The sequence below is a fragment of the Strigops habroptila genome, chromosome 8, assembly GCF_004027225.2.
Source record: "Strigops habroptila isolate Jane chromosome 8, bStrHab1.2.pri, whole genome shotgun sequence".
NCBI lineage: Eukaryota > Metazoa > Chordata > Aves > Psittaciformes > Psittacidae > Strigops > Strigops habroptila.
This window is the reverse complement of record NC_044284.2, coordinates 26748117-26769422: the sequence shown is the minus strand read 5'-3', so window position 1 is coordinate 26769422 and position 21306 is coordinate 26748117. Positions and strand designations below refer to the sequence as shown.

At 46.3% G+C, this 21306-nt stretch overlaps 1 protein-coding gene across 2 annotated transcripts in view; it reads right to left on the bottom strand.

Annotated features, from left to right (window-relative positions):
* Positions 1-21306, bottom strand: part of LOC115611616 (schwannomin-interacting protein 1) — a 186532-nt gene that overhangs the window by 19558 nt on the left and 145668 nt on the right. Inside the window, exon 1 of one of the 2 annotated variants that reach the window (XM_030494838.1) lies at positions 1362-1798. The exons of the other annotated variant lie outside the window; for it this stretch is intronic. Within the exon in view, the coding sequence (XP_030350698.1) occupies positions 1362-1391 (30 nt within the window). The 5' untranslated portion in view covers positions 1392-1798. Of the gene's footprint in view, positions 1-1361; positions 1799-21306 lie in introns of those variants that run through there. 2 annotated transcript variants of the gene reach the window in all.

Genomic DNA, 21306 nt, shown 5'->3' with positions numbered 1-21306 from the left:
GCCGCAGCCGCCGCAGCAGCTCACCATCGCTCGCCCACCACCACGGACCAGCTTCCACCCGGGAAACAATCCGCAACCTTTAACCCTTGCGTTCCTATGAGTATGCTGGGAAAACATCCGCTGCGCCAAAACAATGCCACCATTTATTAAGCAGAGAGCAACAGGCTCAGAGCTGCAGAAAAATCAGATCCCCTGAAACAGAGACTGAAAAAAACTAAGATCTTTTTTTTTCTTTAAAGGAGCTAAAAATGGAAATTCTTTTCCAGAACCATTTTCTAGATTGAAAACATTCAGTGAAAAATCTCTTCAACTCTCCTCTCCTGTACATATGCATGCTTTGGTATCTTTTCCCTTCATGATATATTTTGCAATATGAGATATTTTGTCTTAAAACACAGATTGAAGTTTGAATTAAACATGGTGGTGGGAGAAAACAAGGAGGAGCCGTTGTTTCAGGCAAAGCCCCATCTCCTGAGGGTCCAGCTGTGCCGCTGGGAATGCATGTTGGGTATTTTGCAAAACACACTCCACTGCACATACGCAAACACATTTCTCAGCATCGCCATAGCAGATGGACGAGAGTTTCTGCATTTAATAACCCACCTGTACCATCGAGCCCTAAACATGCCATTTCCCGTGCAGGTGCACCCGATGGCACCCACCATCTCTTCAGAGGGAAATGAAGCCACAGTAACAGCCACCCCGGGTCCTCACTTGCCCCACTAAAATAATCCTGATGCTGCTCAGCAAACACAGCTGTCGGTACTGAAGCCTGCAGCACTGCTGCCAGGCCCCAGGGCCCCCTGGGATGGGAGCGGCCCAGATGGATGCTCATCTCGCCCCCAAAACCATCACCAATTCTCGTGCTGATTATTTAGCAGAACAACACGAACCACGACGAGGCTGTATCAGAAAACAATTTATCTTGTGGGTCAGCTCTTGTGCTTTGATGAAGCTGGAGAGCACAGAGAAACACCCCATTTATTCCAACCTAAAATTTCCATCGCTCTCCTACAGCAATGCCAGAAGCACAAAAATCGCAGCTTGCTCACTCACACGGAGGAGTTTCATCTAGGCAGGCAGCGAACGGGGTGATGGGCGCGGGCAGCGGGGTGCAGGGCGCAGGCAGAAGGGTGTGGGCAGCGAGCAGGGCGCAGGCAGCGGGGTGCAGGCAGCTCCTCCGGGCGAGCGCATCCTCGCAAAGCCCCGCGGGCGGAGTGTTCTCCGCAATACGGCTGCTTCGAGCCCGCTGCGCTGCGAGCCCCGGGACGCCTCAGAGGCAGGAGCCCACGGTGCAAACCCCAGCTGGCGGACCTGGGCTCGGCTCCGGGCAGGGGGGGCAGGCCGCTCTAGCTCCTTACCTGGTAGGAGCAGTTTTCCTGGTGGACCATCTCCGTGCATCATCCGCCGCGGCCGCCCAGCCGGCAGCTCCCGCCGCTGCCGCGCTACCCCGCGGGGTCTCCGGCCCCGGCGGGAAAGAGGAGGATGAGGAGGATAGGAAGAGGGAACGAGGAGAATGAGGACGGGAACCCGGACTAGCCGCCCGCCGGTAAGATGGATGCTGCCGCGCTGCTCCGCCTGCGCAGCGGCGGCCCCGGCGGAGTGCGGGAGGGGGTGTGTGTGTGTGGGGGCCGGTCCCGGTCCCGCCCCGCCCGCACTGACGGCACAAAGAGCGGGGGCTCCGCGCAGGGCGGGTGCCAGCCGCACTCCTCTGCGGGGAAGGGGAAAAACACGTCCAATGCCTCCTCCAGGCCCTGCGCTGTGCCGGGGCGATGCTGCAGCGGCCGTAGTTCCAGTCCTCTCAGCTGCTGAACCGGCCCCTGCGGGACGATGATGGATCGCAGCCGCCTGCCTCGCCCCCCTGAAACACGGCGAGACGCCGGGCCGTTAAAAAAATAGCTAACAGATACCTTTATTCTACCCTCTGCTACAGAAATATAACGCAGTCTTTTCTGGAAAAGGCTCTGCCCTACATTTCCAGCTAATTATACCTCCCTGCTGCACAGCGAGGGTGAACGTGGAGCTCCCCGCACAGTACCCCCTTGGGCTGGGCTCTCACTTCAGGTGTGACCCCATTTCGGATGCAGGGAGACGCAGTGCTGGGGCTCGACAGAGGCAACACCTGTGCTCTCCACAATACCCTTCTCCCAAAACCAACAGGCCCTTCTCTAAACAAATCTCCCCAAAGAAAATGCCTGTGAAGATTGAGTAAATATCCTGGCTCTGCAGATGTTTTCTGCAGGGTGATGGGTGGGTGGGCTGAACCAGCGCTTGCAGCCTGGGGACAACGAAGCCACTCTGCAGCCTGTCCTTCATTACATGCCCATATGCAGAATACTCCATTGATATCCCAAAACAGCAGTGTGAGATTATCAAACTTTCTTCTCTGTTTGCAAGCTCAGGTTGGAGGCCTGCCATGTGGAGGGAACCAAACACTAATTTTACTTTCTATTTCAGAAGTCTTTAATAGGAGAGACTGGAATGAATGAACGAATGAATGGTGGGAATGAATAGATAGTTTATAATTCTCTGCATTTGCAACCTCAGTCTGCTGAGCACTGGGTTCTCAGATAACTCACGTTAGTTCAGTTTGACTTCACTCATTTTCCAGGGGGTAACACATACTCCACAAGCCTCATCTGGTTTGGGACTAGGCTGGCCCCGGCCCCAGCTGGGGTGAGAGCACAGCACGAGCCCTGTCTTTGGCTGGACATGGCCCATGTGAGGGGCGCCAAAACACCCAGAAAGCGACCGCAGTGCCACAGGCTGAGCTTGCATCCTGCATTGAGCATTCTTACCCAGGCAGGCAATACCACTTTGGCTTGCAACTAGAAGAGACTCTGTGCCTGACCTTCCTTTGTTAGGCAAACAGGGCTTTACTTTAAGGGTGGTAAGGTATTGGAACAGGTTGCCCAAAGAAGTGGTGAATGGTCCATCACTGGCAATGTTCAAGCCCAGGCTGGACAGAGCCTTGGGCAACATGATCTAGTGAGAGGGGTCCCTGCCCATGGCAGGGGGTTGGAACTAGATGGTCTTAAGGTCCTTTCCAACCCTAACAATTCTATGGTTCTGTGATTCTTTATGCTGCTCCTAGTTGCAGCCAGCTGTGGCTGAGTTCAGAAATGCACACGACTGTGAAAGCCAGAAGCACTTCCTCACAACACAACTCAGATTTGAGTCCCTGCACCAGATGTGCCTCTGGAAAGAAAAAAAAAAAAGAGTCTTTGTAAGCTCATTGCTCTGCCCCAGCTTTCCCAGCTTCCCACCTCACAAACAGGCCAGAGGGAGCTGCTGTGGGCGGATGGAGAGTCCTGTGAGTCCCCACACAGCTGGGCAGCATGGATAGAGTAGAACCCATCTCAGCTCCAACCTTCCTCCCCAGTGCCCTCTCCCCTGCAGGAGCAGAGCTCTGGAAAAAATACAGCTTTCATTTTAAAAGGTAAAAAAAAAAAAAAAAAAGATCTGCATAAATTTTTAAGAGGGGATGAAGTCATGCCTGTTTTTTACTGGTTCTGCATAGAATCCCATTCAAGTAGGCAGCTCTTTCCAGACATCAAAATAAAAAATCCCTACTTTTCAATACATTGCATAAATCTTGGGCTTGCTTTGTAAGAGTATCTGTGGCAAACTAAAAGCAGCTCTAGGTATTACATAATCCCTAATGCCATTTATTATGTGCATCACAAGGAGAACTCCTGAAATTACCCCCTGCTTCCCACGTGCAGGTCTATCTATAACGGCTGTGACTCAGAGCTGCTCTGCGTGCAGCAGATCCGCGGCGCGGACTGCACCAACCTCCCTGCACCCAGGTATGGCGTGGCAAAGGGTGAACCCCCCCAACCTATTTAACAGCTTGCTCCTTTTTCAAAATCACCCGAGAAAGTACTATGTTTGGCTGCAGAAACACCACCCATTTGCAGCAAGGCTCTTCCCTCCAGGGCATGGAGCCCCACACGAGCATTGCAGATGCAGGTGGAAAGGGCCAGACATCGTCCTCAGCCTCTGGATTTGCTTCTCTGTTCTGTACCCATTTGCGATTATCCATTCAGAAATGAGGCAGGCAGGCAGGTAATAATTAAAGCAATGAGTGATTAAATTGAGTGAAAGGCTCCTGGCAGTCGTCCAGGTGGGTCAATGGGAAACGATGCTCCTGGATGAAGGCAGTGAACAAGCACTGCTACTTTTTGCAGAGCCCCAGGTAACCCACAGGGACCCACAAAAGCTCCTCTAAGCTGCGAAGAGAAACCTGGGTGGTACCTGCACTGCCTCCTTTTCCTTTCTTATCAAGGCACCTTCTAACTTAGGGTGTCTTGTACCACTTGTAAGATGATCTAGATAAGTTTTCCTGAAGCTTTCCCCTAAACCATCTCTACTAGAATGTGTGGTTCAGAAAGCCCTGGAGAATCTCCAGGGGATGTGACACCAAGCTGGGGACACTAGCATGAAACACTTCTCTTCAAAACCCCTGCTCCAAAACCCTCTCCTCCAGAGACTCTGGGAAGACACTGCTCAGGGCAGAGTCAGTCTTGGCTGAACAGCCCTCCAGCCTGTACCTGCCCTGCTGTTAATGTGGGCCACCAGAAAGGGTCCAGGCCTGACACCCTGGGTGCTTCAGGGGTGAGGACAGAAGATATTCAAGCCCATGGTGCAGGCAGCAGCATCCCTCCACTCACTCCCCGCAGACACACCACCAGGGCAGCTGCCCGCAGAGAATGAAGATGCAGCTTTAGCAGGCACATTCAAATTCGTCTAGTGAAATAACAGGATTTAACTAATTACGCATCTACAGAAGGAAAAACACCTGGTATCCCCAATTCTGGAGGAAAATGTATAAATTTTGATTCTGTGCACATCTTTTCTTTGGCTTTTTCTTTTTCAAACTTACAGAAAGCGCCCTGGCAAGGTCCCACAGCACACCCCAACCCTGGCCCTCTCTAGTAACCATATATGCAGCACAAGGTGGCAAAGGCAGACAGAGCAGTTCCCCCAAGCAGGCTGGCCCCGCCTGCCCACATTGCAGCCTTCTGCTTTCCCTGGCTGCTGTGCCTCTGCCCTAGGACCAAGGAAATCATTAACAGGGGAGACGGGGTAATACATGGAGGTTATAATCTCTCCTATCATCATTCCTACTTCGAGGAAAACATTCCTTGAAAAAAATAAAAAATAATAAAGCTGTACAGTAGAGCCAAAACCTCCCGTTCACCCTGCCTGGGAGCAGGGGGCAGCCGAGCAGGGCACATTCTCACCACTGTGGAAGGGACGGGAAGGATCCCAGATGCATTACTCACATGAAAACCACAGACAGCCCTTTTCCCTATGTGTTTGTCGTTTCTCACTGTCCCACACATTTATTTTTACACACACGTGTCCTGTGCTGTGTGCCTGAACCTTGTCAGATGCAAGGATTTACGCAGCCCTTCAGCCCAAAAGCTTCGTAAGAGCAAAGGAAAGGGTAGGAGCAATGTTTGTTTGACAAGGCAAGCTAGTAATGGTGCTTCCTCATCTCTGATGAAAACACCAGAAACATTTTCCTGTCCCCAGTCATTCCACAGGGGTCTTATAAGGTCGAGCACCGGGAAAGTTTATTTTCAGGTTTGTTGCCCAACCTATTTGGTTGATACAAAAAGCTAGTCTAAATTAATACACTTTTTGTTCAAATCTCAAAATAAATATGTACCTAGATCATGTAACAGGTAAAAACGAGGGAGGAGTTGAACACTGCATCAACAGCAGAGGGAAAGGCAGAGAATCTGCCCTGAGTGAGCCCATCCCGGCCTCTCTGGGATGCTGCTGCTGACCCCGAGCCCATAGGCTTGCCCAAGCACAGCAAGCTTGCAGGGAACCAGGAATTATATGCGACGTCATGGGATTTCAGCTTTATTTGCTGACAATTTACTGGGAGTGATGGATTTAGCTGTTCTTTAAGCCAGGCTAAAGCTTTTCCACAGTTTAAATCTAGCAAAAAAAAAAAAAAAAAAATAAAATTTTTTTAATCAGTTAATACTAGACATCTTCTTCGAAAGGGAGTATATGTTTGGATTACATTCATATATACTTTTTTATTTAAGGAAGATGATGCTGAGCCATTTTGCATCATTTTGGATGTGTTACTCTTCTCTACGAAGGGATAACCCTCCGATGGCTTAAGAACTCAAACAGTGCCCTTCCCTCTTCCATGCCCCTTTTACTTCCATGGAGGTTTCTGGAATCCTTTACAAGCAGCAACTTTACAAACGCTTCCTGAAGCAACTGATACTTTTTTTAGGATAAAAACTTGTGTGCTGACATGTTAGAATAAAACCCTTCTTGGTCCTCCAAGGATCAAATGTGACATTATCAGAAACACATGGGAAAACCCTATAGTGAGTTGCTATTATTTTGGAATTCCTATATGACCAGGGAATTAAGGAGCATCAGGAAGGGTACCCGTTGTGTTTTTATTTTGATGCAGAAGCACACATCTTGCACTTTTAACAGTCTCATGCTCTATTTTTAGCGGTAAGAGATTCATCCCAAAATGTCAATTTTCTACACGTCCCACAGACGGCATCCTTGCCGTTACATAATCAAACCATGATTTTCTTTTCCCTCAAAACAAGGAACAGAAGGTTACAGCAATTTCACATTCTGATACCTCTGATGCACAGGATGTCAAACGCTTCACAGGGAATTGGAGTGAATAATTTAAGTCACCCAAGTATTTATAACTTTCTGGTGATACAAAAGTGACAAAATTTATGGTAAACAACCAGACTTTTCCATGAAACCCATCTAGAAACACTTGATGATACCATTGCACAGGATTAATTTTCAATTATACAATTCGTAAGCTGGATCACAGGTGCTTAATAGAGAATTTATAAGTGATCTGATGATGAGCAGGTATGATTGATAGCCCACCAAGTATGTACTGCTGGTTAATAGAGAACCATTTCATCTACCAGCTCCCAAGGAGCATGAGGGGATAGCAACAGAAAAGCTACAGCTGCCTCCTTGTAATTTTATTTATATTGTTAAAAATAAACTGTTGTTTTGGAAATGCAATATTTGTGGTATGTAAATTGCTATGAAAAACATGAGCTTGGCAAGGTAAACCTTTAAGTTTTTCTCTTAGCTACTCAATAAACTAAGATGTTACACTCCACGTCACTCCTTAGCACTATTTCTGTCCCATTTGGGAGAGGATCTGTAGCAAAGCCCATCAGCTACAAACAATTTTCAGCACTTTTGGCCTGTACAGACAGTGCCGTACAGGAGACCCATCATTCAGTGAAAGCAGAGGGGTTGGGTTATCTGGCATAAACCATGCACCACTCAGCCACAGCCTATTATTTTTACATTGCCTCAACTGAACCAAAATCAAACCTTACCCACTGGTTTGCCCTGCAAACTGGGCAGGGTCCAAACCAGCCCAGGAATAGCTGACCCCAGCAGCATCCCCAGCTGGCTGATGGACGAGGACGTGCCCCTGCCAGTGCTGCCTGGACCAGCTGTGCCCAATATCACCTTCCTGCCTTTGCCAGGAGCGGCCAGGCACCGGCAGCCGGGGCATCTGCACATGGCATGACCACATTGCTGGCTGTGACCTGCTGACAGTCTGAGCCCCCCAGCGTAGGCTCAAAAGCCTATTTTCCGCTCTGAGCTGTGCTGGGGTGAGGCGATGCTGGCACCAGAGGGAGACACCCAGCAGCTCCCCAAAACATCTGCAATCTTACATAAAAGATAACCAGAGCCGCAGCTGTATAACTATTGATATAGAGGAACTGAAAATCATTAAAGCATGAGCTCCAAGTAACGGCAGGTCTCATTGATAACAAATTTGGTAGAAGTTTTTAGTGGGGCTAATAACCCAGTGACACGTTGTCAAATTTTCCTCGCTGTGCACCACATTTGGGCTCACTGCATGCAGCTTGCAGGCAGGCTTTCCTGCCCCATCGCCCCCATTTTTTTTTTTTTCATTTTCCAAACATAGATTTTTTTCTATTTGAACAAAAAATAAAGAGGCACTGGGCCCCCATTACACACCCATGCATTTTAAAAGCAGGTAGGGAGAGGAATTAATATATTTTCTGATGATGAATAGAGAAGAGGGGAAAAAAATGACATGAGAAGAAGGAAAAGAGAAAGATTTTCCCTGAGAGGGTGAAGGACAAGGTGGCCTTCAGCTTCCTCAGACTGGGCACAGCAGGAATTACATGGAAATGTTGATGTGTTGGAAGCACGTACAGAAATCCCATGTCCCATGCTCAACACTTAGCAACCATTAAGGTACTGGTCTGGGGCCAAAAGCAATTTCTGGATGAAATATTAAGCCCTTTTAATTGTGGCAAAATCCCTGAAACTCCAATCCAGCCATGCAGGCAGGAAGACAGCAGTATAACCTGCACTTAAATACCGGCAATTAATTAATCTTTAGCATGGCATGTACCAACAGGCTGCACTTACATTCATCCAACAGCAAAGTTAGGTGCTGAGTTATCAACTATAGATTAAGCCTCTGACCCCATGGGAGTCAGAGGGCAACATCTGGGGGGATGGGGATGGGATTATCCTGCTACCAGCTGCCTTGAGCCCATCTATTCCTTTCCATTCCCCTCATGCTTTCTGGGAAAAAATGGCTAGTGGGGCTTATTTATGGGCTGGTTTTATTTTGAAACTCATTTTAATTGCAAAATGGATGGTAAAAGCACAGAACAGGGACTTGCAGGCTGAAGAAGTAAACAAACCATACTACTAACTCACTCTGAAATTAAAAGTTTCTTTTTCAAACAGAGCCAAATACCGTAATATGAGTATACTAACAGAAACAGGTACCAGCAGTGTCCTTTAAGTGCTTCCTCAATAAAAGTGTGAGTTTACAGAGACAAACCTCCCTCTGAGTCATGGCGGGGATAAACACAGACAGAAGGGGATTTTTCACACGTCTCTGAAGTCTGATGTCCATAACTCTAAGCTTAATGACACAGCCTGGCACAAAGCCATTCTTTCACTCTTGGGGTGCGTGTGTGTCTACTTATACTATGCACACAACTCCCCCAAAATCAATAAGCCTTCACAGAGGCTCAACACCCTACGCTGTTAAGATCAGGGATTATTGGAAGGATACGATCACTGTGTGGGAGCAAACCCAGGTCAATGTGAGTAAAGCCTGGCTCTTCTTTTAGATTTCTTTTACTTTTTCAGCTTTTTAGAAAATGGATGTAAAGATGATTTTCTGAGTTTGACTCCCAATCCCACTGTCACTTGAGAAAGAAAAAAAAATAATCCTCTTGGGCAGCAGCCTGTAGGTCAAAAAGCTGATTACACCTAATGGACACAGCACATTTTGCAATAGATATCAGTTACAAGGTCCAAAACAATAGCATCAGCAATAAAAACCCCATCCCTGCCTGTTCCTGACACCACAGCCCTCCATGGGAGACTGTCAGGTTGCAAAACCAATATTTAAAGTAAGAAGTGAAGTTATCCCCCTTGGTAGGGCAGGCGCACTAAGCATGACGTTGGAAAAAGCTAAAAATAACAGGATAAGCAAGGGTGGATCCCAGCTGAGCCTTATTAGTCATGGAGCGAGGGAGCCACGCAGGGCTGCTGCCTGGTGGCAGAGCAGCACCATATAAGAGCAAGAGAACCACTCTTGTCTCTGAAATCAGATTTTTCCCCTCTCCTGTTCTGCCTCAGGCACTCTTTTCCTCTAAGCAGACTCGCTCTGGCAGCCTCCAGCTTCTACTAATAATACGGTGTATTGTTTTCTGTGATTCTTTAAAGAGAATAAAGAGATCATGGGTGATTCATTTTAGGGTGTCTGCTGGAATTGGACCAGTATTGACAGACAGAAATGTGAGGGGTTTATTATAGTGGGTTTTTTTTGTGGGGTTTTTTGGGGTTTTTTGTGGGTTTTTTTTCCTACTTACACCATCTTTGTGTCAAAATTGAGCCTTTGCGTGATGCTTGAGCCACTAATGGCAGCAGCGCCCAGCAAAGGCACTGCTTGCTCCTGGAGATTAATTTGGATGAACAGAAAAGGTAAGGTGCAACTTGCCGTGTTTTATCTTGGGATGAAGCCATAAGATGGAAGGATCAATAATCAAACACAACTTAGCCTCACTCCAAAGGGAACTTCCTCCCAGGCTGCGCCAGTAGCACTCAGCCACACAAGCCCCATTCCCCCATCTTCTCCTTGGTGTTAATTGTAATTAAGAGCACCACATCAGTTCTGCCACGCTCCACCCAGCCAGCACCAAAACAAGCAGGGCCATCACCTTGCCAGGGGAACGCAAGCAACACGGTCCAGTCCCTCGGCGCAGCAGATGTGGAGCAGCCCTGTGCCTAGGCCCTGCTGGAAGCTGGTGGGTGCTGAGGGTATGCCCCAGGGCCACCTCACCCGAAGTCACACATTTGCATGGCTTGGCCACCTGAACACCCAGCAAAGCAACTGCCCGCAGCTTTCCAGCACCTCAGATGTGAAAATCCCTGGGTGTGCTCAAAATACCTGGGAACATGAGCAGGGAGCAGGATGTCATCCCTGCACAGTGGGGCTGCATTTGCACACAGTGGCTCCTTGTTCCCGAGGCCAAAACACAGAGAATTACCATTTGTTCTCATGATAGGGGCTGTCTTCTGAGCTTCTCTAAGCATCACGTTCATCCAAAACAGCATTCATCTCTCCAAGCCCCTTTTCCAGCAGAACTAATACACACGCAATGCCTTTAGGCTTCGCACACTACAATATAATTCTCAAGTTTAAACAGAATAACAATAACGAAGCAGTGAAATAAGGCTTTAGTACTTCAACACTTGTAAAGACAAATGAAAAGTCAAATATAAAGAAGAAAAGAGAGCAGTGCTGCAAATAAAACCACTGACCTGGCACAGTTTCAGCCCTTGCAGCTGGCCAGGGGAATAGGAGTACTCACCCTATCTTGTGCCCTACCATAGCCTCTGTGTTTAACGGTATACTGGACTTCTGCATTTAATGTCAGGGACATTAAGCCCACCATTACACCTCTGCATCACCAGGATAGGCTGAGGCTCTAGGACTAAGCCCTACCTTTTGCAAACAAGCCCAGTGATGGTTTTGCAAAGCTTTAGGAACTCCACAGCAATTGGGTATAGGCACAACCTCTCAATATGCCATTAAAAAGAAACTGTTTCTGGGCCTCAGACTCCCTCTACAGAGAAATTAGTTTATATTTTTGGAGTTTACCAGACTGTCAGTGCAAAAGGAGTGGGGGAAAGCTGCTCACAGAAACAAAACGCTCAGAGGTGTTTTATTTCTGCCGCACAGCTTGTCCCTCCATCACCTCCACTGGGAGCTGCAAGCCTGGAGCAGAAGGATAATAAATGACATTTTAACATGAAAGTAGGGCAACAGCCAGGCAGAAGCCTGGGTTTTTAAACCAAGGAATCACAGTCACCCTTTCACTGGCACCTCCACACTGAGGAGCATCTCTGCAGAAAGCAGCCTACACACCAGCACAGCCTCCCTGTGCCTCTACACCTTCCCCTGGTCTGGCTGTGGTTCTTCTCTCTATCAGTTCTCTATTAAGCATAGGTAAAATGTCTTTTGGCCCTAAGAGCTACTCCTGGAGGTCAGAGAAAACAGTGTGATCTGTCCTTGCTCTTCATGGTGGTTGGCTGCTCCAGAGAAGGTGGCTTTGGCACCTGATGGGTTGCTGTTTGCTCAGAGCCACTGAGGCACCAGCCCCAAGAGAGCAAAGCAAAACTCTTTACAATAAATGCATTTATTTGGCATTTTGTTTGTCCCTCCTTGCTTGGGGCCACATTTCTGCATGTCACGCATGGGCTGTAAGAAGCCATCTGGTGTGGCATGGGCTGTGCTGGAGCTTGCATTGATACCCCATCTAGGGAGCAGAGCCTTTGTCTGGCCTGAAGCCCCTGGCACAGCTTGATTTTCAGGGGACAAGAGAGAAAGGTAATGAGGGATACCAAATACTTGAGTTGTGGGAGGCAAAAGAGACGGAGATGAGAACGCTAGCTGCTACAGCAAAGTAATTACTGCCTAAGTTACAAAATAAATTAGCCCGGCTCTTCAGGTGCTTGTTTGGGGAGCAGAGGAGCACTTTGCTTTGCCGCAGTGGTCTTTACTCCAAGGAATACTCATCGCCACCCTGGAAACAGCAGCAGCATGTCGAAAGGCACGGAGATACTTCTGGTGGCCTTCACTGTGGAAAGTTTATTTTATCAGAAGATGTTAATTCTCCACCAGACATGTGCTATGTTACATGTTTACTAGTTTTCCTCCAAACACATTAACAAGCAAAAAACCTTTTCATAAAGCTACAGTTACTACGTCAAGCTAGCTGGCGCTTCATCTCTGGGATGAAATGCTGTCCCTTGGGATCAAAGCAGAGACATCTGCAGGGTTGCATCCAGACCACAAACTACTTCAGCCTTGACTCCAGTTTTGTTTGGTCCAGTGCAAAACATGAAAATAAGAGTAATTAACAGGCATGCCTTAAGCAGTGTGTTATATTCTAAGACAACACTGGCTGCAAGCTCCAGCCTTGTCAGCACGTGGCTGTGCCTGACCGCTGAAGCCCTCGGAAGAGTTTTTGGACACTGCAGAAGCTCTCCACCCTCTATTATTAGTATCAGCAATTTCAATTATATTAACCTTCAGCTAATGCTATGTTCAAATCATATGAATCATGTTCAAATCAGGCAGGAGGGACTACAAGCAAAGTGCCAGAGAGGATGGGAGTTCAGATCCATTCCGAAATGGCAGTGCAGCTCCCTAGGCTAACACAGCTTTCTCCTTCACATTGGACCAAGCCATGCAGAGGGCTGGGAGAGGGAATGGCCCTAGACCAGCACCACAAAAACTCATCTCACATCTTTGCATCAAGCGAAAAATGTATATTTATAAGGGAGTATGGCATATAGAGACAGACAGTAAAACGTGGGAAGCCCGCATCCACATGTCTTATGGACAGCCTGGGCTGATAATTCTTGGGAAAATAGCATAGTTCATCCAGCCTTTGTGCAGGGAGAAGGACTGGATAAGCTCCTGAGTACCTTTTGGGTGCAAATTAAATATTATTAAGGTATACAAATATTAGGCATTTTGCTCATTTGAGGATGCATTTTAAAAGACTTCCATGAGAAGAGGGGGACAAGCTGTACAGAGATCTGGTTTCAGGTGCATGCCCTGATTTTCACCTACTTTGCCCCTCCCAGAAGCAGATAACCAGAAAAGATTCCAGAGCCATTTTTTCAAGGCTACAGGATGTCTCCTGCTGCTCCCAACAGCTCCCAGGTCAGCCTACAAAAGTAACAAGCTGGGAGTCTTCCTCCCAAGAAAAAGCCTCTTTCATCTTTGCAAGGCACAGCTAGAATCTGGCTTTACGATTTTCAACCTGAGAAACAACAGATGAGAAAGCAGAAGAAACAAAAGGCCAGCTAGATTTTGCCAGGATATATGCTAAGCCACTGGATATTATGCATTAATGCAAATGCACAGCATACAGAATTCAGTCAGGAAAAACGACTCACAGATTATTATTTTTTTTTTTTTTTAACTACTACAAACAGTTTATCATCAAACTCCTACCAGGCAAAGGAGACACAGAAGAGGATGGCCACACATGACTCAGGTACAGAATTCTGATATTTTCCCAAAACCCTCTTTAATAAATTCAATATAGGATTACATTAAATAAAAAGTTTAGATCATATTTTTAATAACTCACTAAAAGTACTTCAATTCCCTACAGACTGTACATACTTGCAGCTTTTGTATGCATAAAGAATTAAGCACTTTAATATAGTTCTCTTTTTTTAGCGTTGCCATCTACCAGCTGGCAGAGGATTAAATCTCAGACCAGCATTTCCCTTTCCTCTGCAACCCCTCTGAATTGCAGCTATTTCCTCCAGCCCAGCCAAACACTCGGATTTCATTTTAACAAAGCACAGACGAGCTAAAATAAATGGCCTTAGCACAATTTTCTCATTTAAAGGAGATCTATAGATCACTAAGCAGGAAACTCAGATTGGTGATATAAATAAGATCTACCACTTCTGTGATGCAAATGACTCCATAGGCACGACAGGGAAAGACAAATCACCCCAAAATGATAGAAGTACTTGAAAAAGCTGGAAACCCTTGAGCGGAAGAGTGATTATGTAGCACCTCACATCTAAGCAACAACTGCAGATAACTGCAAGAGGGAAACTCATTTTCCACAGAAGCCATCAGTGCTTTGCTTACAGAAGCAGGACTGATTTCAGATCTAGGTTAGCATGCGAGCTGGAAGAAGTATTTTCAAATCATTTTAGTTATAGCTAAGGAAACTTCTCGCACAATAGTGGAATTATCTGCAGATTTAACATCCAAAACAGACCGAACCCTGCTGTGGGAGAAGCTGCAGCCATTCCTCAGCCGTGTCGTTCTGCACTGCACCTGTGATGCTCAGCTAGGGATACCTTTCTGGGAGAGCAGCCCCAGCCACAGTAACTCACACTCCACAGTGGCCAGCCTTGGAAAACATTAAACTGATCAGGTGATGTGATAATTTTAAACAGCTATTTGGTTTAGAAAATAAATACCTATCCTGAGACATTTGGAGAAACTGGGAAATCAGACTTCCTGCCACCGGTGACTATACCTGACTGTTTAACATGGGAATTTTTTATACCCTCACAACAGGCTTTCCCCTCAAAAAGCATCATAAAAGTCTATTTTCCCTGCCAAATACAAAACGGTGCTCCCTGTAAAACCCCTTTGGGCTGCACCACCACATCCTGGCCACCTATAAATACAGCAACTCGCACAGCTAAGTAGATAAGCTTATTTGTTAAAATAGTTACCAAACAGAAGTCTCCTGACACAAGAAAGGAAATGTTTTATTTCAGTAGGGGAAGTTGTAGGGTGTCCAAACACAAACTGGTTTGGAGTTCAGAAAGCTCATTTTACCTAATCAAAGGCAACTTAGCCAAAATATTGGTAAATGGTTGATTTCACATGTAAGCATTTACAAACCAGATCACACAGCGCAGGGAAACTCACTTTGGCTTTCTGTTTATCCTCTTCTTTCTGAAGAGAAGAGAGGAAATCTCAAGTACCATAGAAACATAGAATGATTTGGGTTGGAAGGAACTTAAAGACCATCTAGTTCCAAACCCCCTGCCATGCGCAGACAGCTTCCACTAGATCAGGTTGCTCAAAGCCTCATCCAGCCGGCCTTGAACACTTCCACTCACTTTGGGTTCCATGTGTGTGTGCACAGATGAATACTGAGCTGCCCACCTGGGTGCCAGCACAGTGAATCTGGTGTGAGACCATGCCACAGCCCTGTGTTGACCATGGCTCGATGACAAGGTCATCGCAGTGACACACCACTCTGCCCACACATGGGCAGTGCACCCTCGCTCCAACTGCCTCCTGTCCTACAGGCACCAAAAAGCCAGGTGCTCCTTCCTCCAGTAACAAAAGTGACACTGGAGGATGCACATTTTCACTACAGGAGGAGATGCTGCTGTGTCAGAAGCGCCCAAGGAGCAGGGGACTGGGCTCCAGTGCACGCAAGCTTTAGGCAGCATCTCCACTCTGAAGGAACGCATTATTGATGCTACATGAACACTGAGGAGTTATTTAAAGCATGTCATGAAGCAGTACGGATTGGCTTTGCCTCGAAAATCTCTCTCTAGGTGCCATTCACAATACCAGGTTATTGCAGGAGCATTGCTTGGCTCAGGTGCTCCAAGCCCATCTGCCTCTGCAAGAGACGGGGACCCAGCTTTACTCCACTGACATTACTTTTACTGATGTTTTTCTGCTGTTAGAAGTAGGAAAAATGAAACACTGAATGCAGCATTTCTTCGCAGTTTCTACACAAACTTTAAAAAATAACCAAGTATTGCACTTGATTTTCCTACCAGCAGCCAGTTAATGCAAGACCGCCCCAAATCCAGACAGAGAGAAATAAGGAAATAAATCACAACAATTCTTGCTGTCTGTATCACTGCTATGCCAATTCTGCTGTTAATATAAACACACTTGGTAAGGTTTTGGGGGAATTTGGAATACTATTTAGAATACTTAAATAAGGGGTTTCAGCAGGCATGCCTGAGGTGCCTGTGCAACAACCGTGACCATTAGCCCTGGAGTTGAGGATGGTACTGTCCTACAGATACACGACAATGAAAAAGGCAGAGACTTCTCCACAACACACCTAGGGCCAGTTGCTTGCCCGCCTGCCTGTCCATGCAGGAAGGGCTGCTCCATGCTTAGCAAATCATCGCTTGCCATACCAGCTCCTCCAGCAATCTCCGCCTGGTTAGACTTCAACCCTATCACTTTCTGCTTGCTACATTTATTTTATTACCTTTTCTAAGTGCCCGCGAGAGTTAGAGAGCCTGGTGAGTTTAATACTTGTTCCTGAAAAGCTTTGTCAGCAGCAACTGACAGTCGCTGCTGCGATGGAGCTATCCTGGCTTTCGAATGCTCCTTGGTAGATCTGCAATGTGGTTTGAGTTGCACTGAATAAACACTTTTCATATGGTTTTTAAATTCCCACTGACTATAATCTCTCTCTCCACTTAAAACATTATTTCCATAGCGCCAGGTGTTACAGACACCCCATCTGACTGCCAAGCAGAGTGCAACCACAGTCACTGCTGTCTGTAGCAAAAATAACAGGTTTTACACAGCACAGGTCAATTCTGAGAATTAAAAACACCACTACCTTGCATTTATCATACCAATATGCAAGAAACGGAGGCATAAGTACCTAAATATTTTAAGTACATAATTATATATATATAAAAACATATACAAAAATAAGTGTTCTTGCTGCCTACTGAGATATCAACTCACTTAGGTTTAAGTGGGAATTTGAAAGTATTAGTGAAGGTGCAGCAGGGAAGGGGTACAAATGCTGACAAAGGCCTCCTGACTGCAGAATGCCTCAATTTCAAGATTACATCAACAAAATGATGTTCTGAGACGATAAAAATTTTGACTTGCCTAAGACTCACTTCTCTCTTTGGAAATCCTTGGCATTTGCTACTTATGATACCAGATAGCAAAAATACTCTTTTAAAATATACTCATTGGCCTTATACAGCCAGCATCATAAAGAGCACTCTTCAGTATCACATACAAATACATTAAAGAGAGATTTACTGTTGCCCGCAATGCAATTAGCATTAGAACAGTCCAACCTTCTCAGCTTTTCTTGGTGATTTCCACAGCCCATATGAAACTTCCACTTACCAGTCAACTGGGAAGCACTGCCAGCTTGCTGGGGTCCATTCCACAGAGGAATTCATGTAATAGTAATACTTGGGTAAAGGAGAATAATTCATCAAAAAAGAATTGGTATGCTGTCACTCCATGTATCACTTTCTTTAATGAAAGGCTCTGCAGCAGGAATGGAGATAAAGTTTTTGCTCAAGATTATTAATCATGGGCATGTTGCCTGACCCAGAATCAGAAGCAGAAAACATACATCTTTCCAACCTATGTAATTATCAAAGCTCTTCAAGCAACAAGCACTTTAGAGTACCTATAGGTGTCTTTTTAGCTTAATGACATTGCACACTTTGGCAGAACCATTAATATCTTGCCAACCTCATCTAACCTTTGAGCTGGGTGGAAAGTGGCCAAAGTACAGCGCTGCTTTGATTCATCCCCAGCAGAACAGAGCACCAATGCATCTTCCCCTGCAACACATCCCGCAGGTCCCACAACATCCAGGGATGCTGTTACAAAGCAAACACAACCCCCTGGTTTGACTGAAATGACAGTATTTTCCACAGCTAAAAGGTTTGTTTTTCATGTCAGCTAAGCCTTAAAACAAATGAACTGCCCTGAAGAACCTCTCTCATCACAACTTTGACTTTCTTCAGTGGCCTGATGAAGAGTTAAATGGTCACATCGAACAGGTAAAACAGCTATCATGTGGAAAGAGAAGGTCTTGCCAGGCCTCTATGGTGTAGCAATGACAGAAATGCAATTTCCTGCAAGCCAGAAGTTTGATTTTGAAAATCAGTGTGTCAGAAGTTAATGCACTGACAGTGCTTGTCCGGGGAAAATTGCTTCCAGGCATTAAACCCCTGGCTGTTACTCCCCGCTCCCAACTCTCGTGGCCAAGACAACACTGAACATCATCTAGCGATGAAGAATCTAACGCTTAAAACAAACTCAATCAAACAATTATTACTTACTTTAAGTGAGAACAAACTCACCACCAATCTTCAAGCAAATATTTGCTACCTAAATGCCAGGGACAATGCACTGACCAAGGCAGGACAAAGCTTTGCAACACACGACACCAAGGCTTTGTGCTTGATCCCGGCCCAAGTTCCCAGCAGCTCTGCTACATTGATACTCTCGTAGAGCTTTAACAAGCGCCCACTGGGTGCAGAAACATCACTGCTCACTCCATTTCTCTATTCCCTCTTACGAACCTGGTCGACGCATCTCTCCCTCCACAATGGCTGTTCCAACCCAGCGCTCTCTTCAGAGCTGCGCTACCACTCTGTCAAAAACAGACCCTTGCCCGTGGCCAGTTATGAAATTATTTAAAGGTTTCATCCTGCACTGTAATACATACTTCAGATTCATTTCAAATTTTCAGTGGCTATGAGAGGAGAAACCAAAAAAGCCACAGGCAGACAAAACAGATATTTATATGGTCCATGATAACTCCCATCCTACTAGCTTTTGGCATCTACTGTGTTAGCCCTTAAAGCCTTTTCAGAGGTTTCCAACTGTTTTCAAATCAGACCTGGAACTCTTCCAACATACACATAGTGAATTTAGGACTGCCACCACTGTCTCTGGCTCTTCTTCATTGCTTTTTGGGGTCTCCCTGCAAAGCAGGCTGCAGACCTCCATGGGCAGTTGGCCACTGACTAGACACAGCTCTCGGTAAAGCATGAGCACTGTGCCCACCTCCACTAACTCAAGACAGTCTTGAGGACCAAATAAGCCAAAAGGAAACAAATATAACTTCCTAACACACTGTAAATGCATGAGCCCACAGGCCTGAGGCTAAGGTATGTGTCTGGGCAGACAGTGCAGATGCGCAATCTGTTGTTTGCACTGCCAAAGGTACCAGATAATGGGCACCTATCCATCTCAACAGTGCATGAGGGAATATTTTAGTGATGAAAACGAAAAACATAGACACCAGCACACCCTCACTCATACAGCAGGCTTCTGCAGAAGTCCTGGAGCCTGCAGGGATGAGCTTTTATCGCCACTGCTTGCAATAAGCCTGCTTTGTGGACAGCAAAATTCATTCAGTAGTGCCATCCATCCGCAAACTGTCACAAGCACCCAAGTCTCTTTGAGAGGGTAAGTGGGCTGGCTGAGCCATTTTCTCTCCTGCAAGTGTTTTTTTAATTGACCATGGAATTTGCAGATATTATTTTCAGAAAATACATCCTATTGATTGTAATTACCATCCTCAGAGATGCAATGGAAAGAATATTAAAACCATTAATGTTGATTTGGATTTTATTAGAGCCGTTAGTGAAACAGCAAGCAGAGCGCTGTTGCTTTCTGAGCACCTCAACAGCTCCTAAGCACCATAAATCATCTCATGGCACATTTGTTACTGCTTTGGATACAGCCAGGAGTTGAGCAAAGGGAAAATGGGAGAGGCAGACTTCATGCAGCTGGGTGATGAGATTGGTCCAAGCATTTCTTAATGAACCTTCTAAGCATCGATTGTTTTCAGGAAAGATGTCGTTTCTTTTCTTAGGTAGATGCCCAGCAGACTCAAGAGCCATCTAATGCAACCCACTGGGCTTGTGTATGTCAGAGCAGACTTGCAGGGAGCTTGTTTGCCCAGCTGTAGCTCCAGAAACAGTCATTTCACTCTCATTTGGGGAGAAAGAAGGAAACATCCTCCATTTCTAGACATCACCTTCCAATGGGTACCTGGCCCACATGAACCTTCCCAGAGGCACCAGACTGATGTGGCATTAGGGTAGCATTACAGCAAGCCCACATCTTGAGAACAACTTGCCCATAGACATGGCATGGCCAGGATGGACAGCCCAGCACCCTCCAGCTGGGTTGGTCCTGCGCTTCTCTCACCAGCATCATTTAATGGTGCTGCTGACACCAAGCAGAAGTTGCCACCCTCTTCCTAAATGCTTCTGGTAGGAGCCTCTCAGCCACCATTACGCTGTTTGCAACCTAGGAACCAACTTTGGCCCTCACATCTCATTTGTGTTCTGTAATTGCATCCGGAAGCTAAACAACAGCCATTCCCATGTAATTAATATTCACTTTCTCTAACCTTCCCAGCAACTAGGGCCACATACAGATATGACTGAAGGTCCCTCTTCAGCTTTAATGTTTTATTTAGCCCAACTGCAGGCCTCCTGACCCCTCCTTGCAATTTCAGCTCAGATCTTCCTTGCCTAGAAAACTTCCTAAAACCCTGTGTTTCCTTAGAAGTGTGAATTTCCTTCTGCGACTCCAGCCCTACTGACATTCCTCAGCAAGGACTCAGCACAGGTCACGGCAGGCTTGTGGATCACCAGAAACTCCTGAAAACAGCTTCAGACGCTGCCAGCCAAGGACAGGAAGCAGGCACGGAGTGGGTAGGGCTCCTCTCCCAGCACCACATCTGACCTGACAGCAAGGAGTGCAGCACCAGCTGGGCAGCAAAGCTGAGGCCAGACCAAGCTGTGGTGGGTCCACTCCTGTCCCACTGAGGTGGCCTTCTGCCCTGCCTTCTTTTGAGGCACAATATAAAGCAATTAAATAAAGGTACTAAAAGGAGAAAGAACTCTCTATTCCTCTAATTTCATAGAAGATGCTCAGGATTTTATTTTCCTTAACAGAACAGCTATGCTGGATTCCTGTTAACACAAACCAGCCCAAGAAACACTTCTACCCAAAGCAACAGCTGCTTTCGCATCACATCCCTGGTGACGATATCATTTTAGACTACACCAGCCAAGGCCTGTAATACTGAAAATTCCCTTTTTCTAATATATTCTGCTAGCAGTTAGAGCAAGCTAGTCCATCTTCTCTGTAGTTGCTTCCTTAATGGTTTCACTTCATGATTTTCATGTTTACAAACACTTGGGCTTCCAGCAGGGCAAGGCAAGGTTTTGTTATAAATAGCAAGATACAGAACTGCAGGAAAATGTGAAGGGCAGGAGGAAAAAAAAAAAAAAGGATATTTTCTCTTCAATCTGGTTTTAGTTAGCCTTGAAGGTATTGAGTTCTGGCAGCTCATGGGGCATAGGTCTGGCTGCTACAGACACAGCCCAACTATGTGGGAAGAGACAGGGAGTACCATAAAGGTGTCAAACACCTCC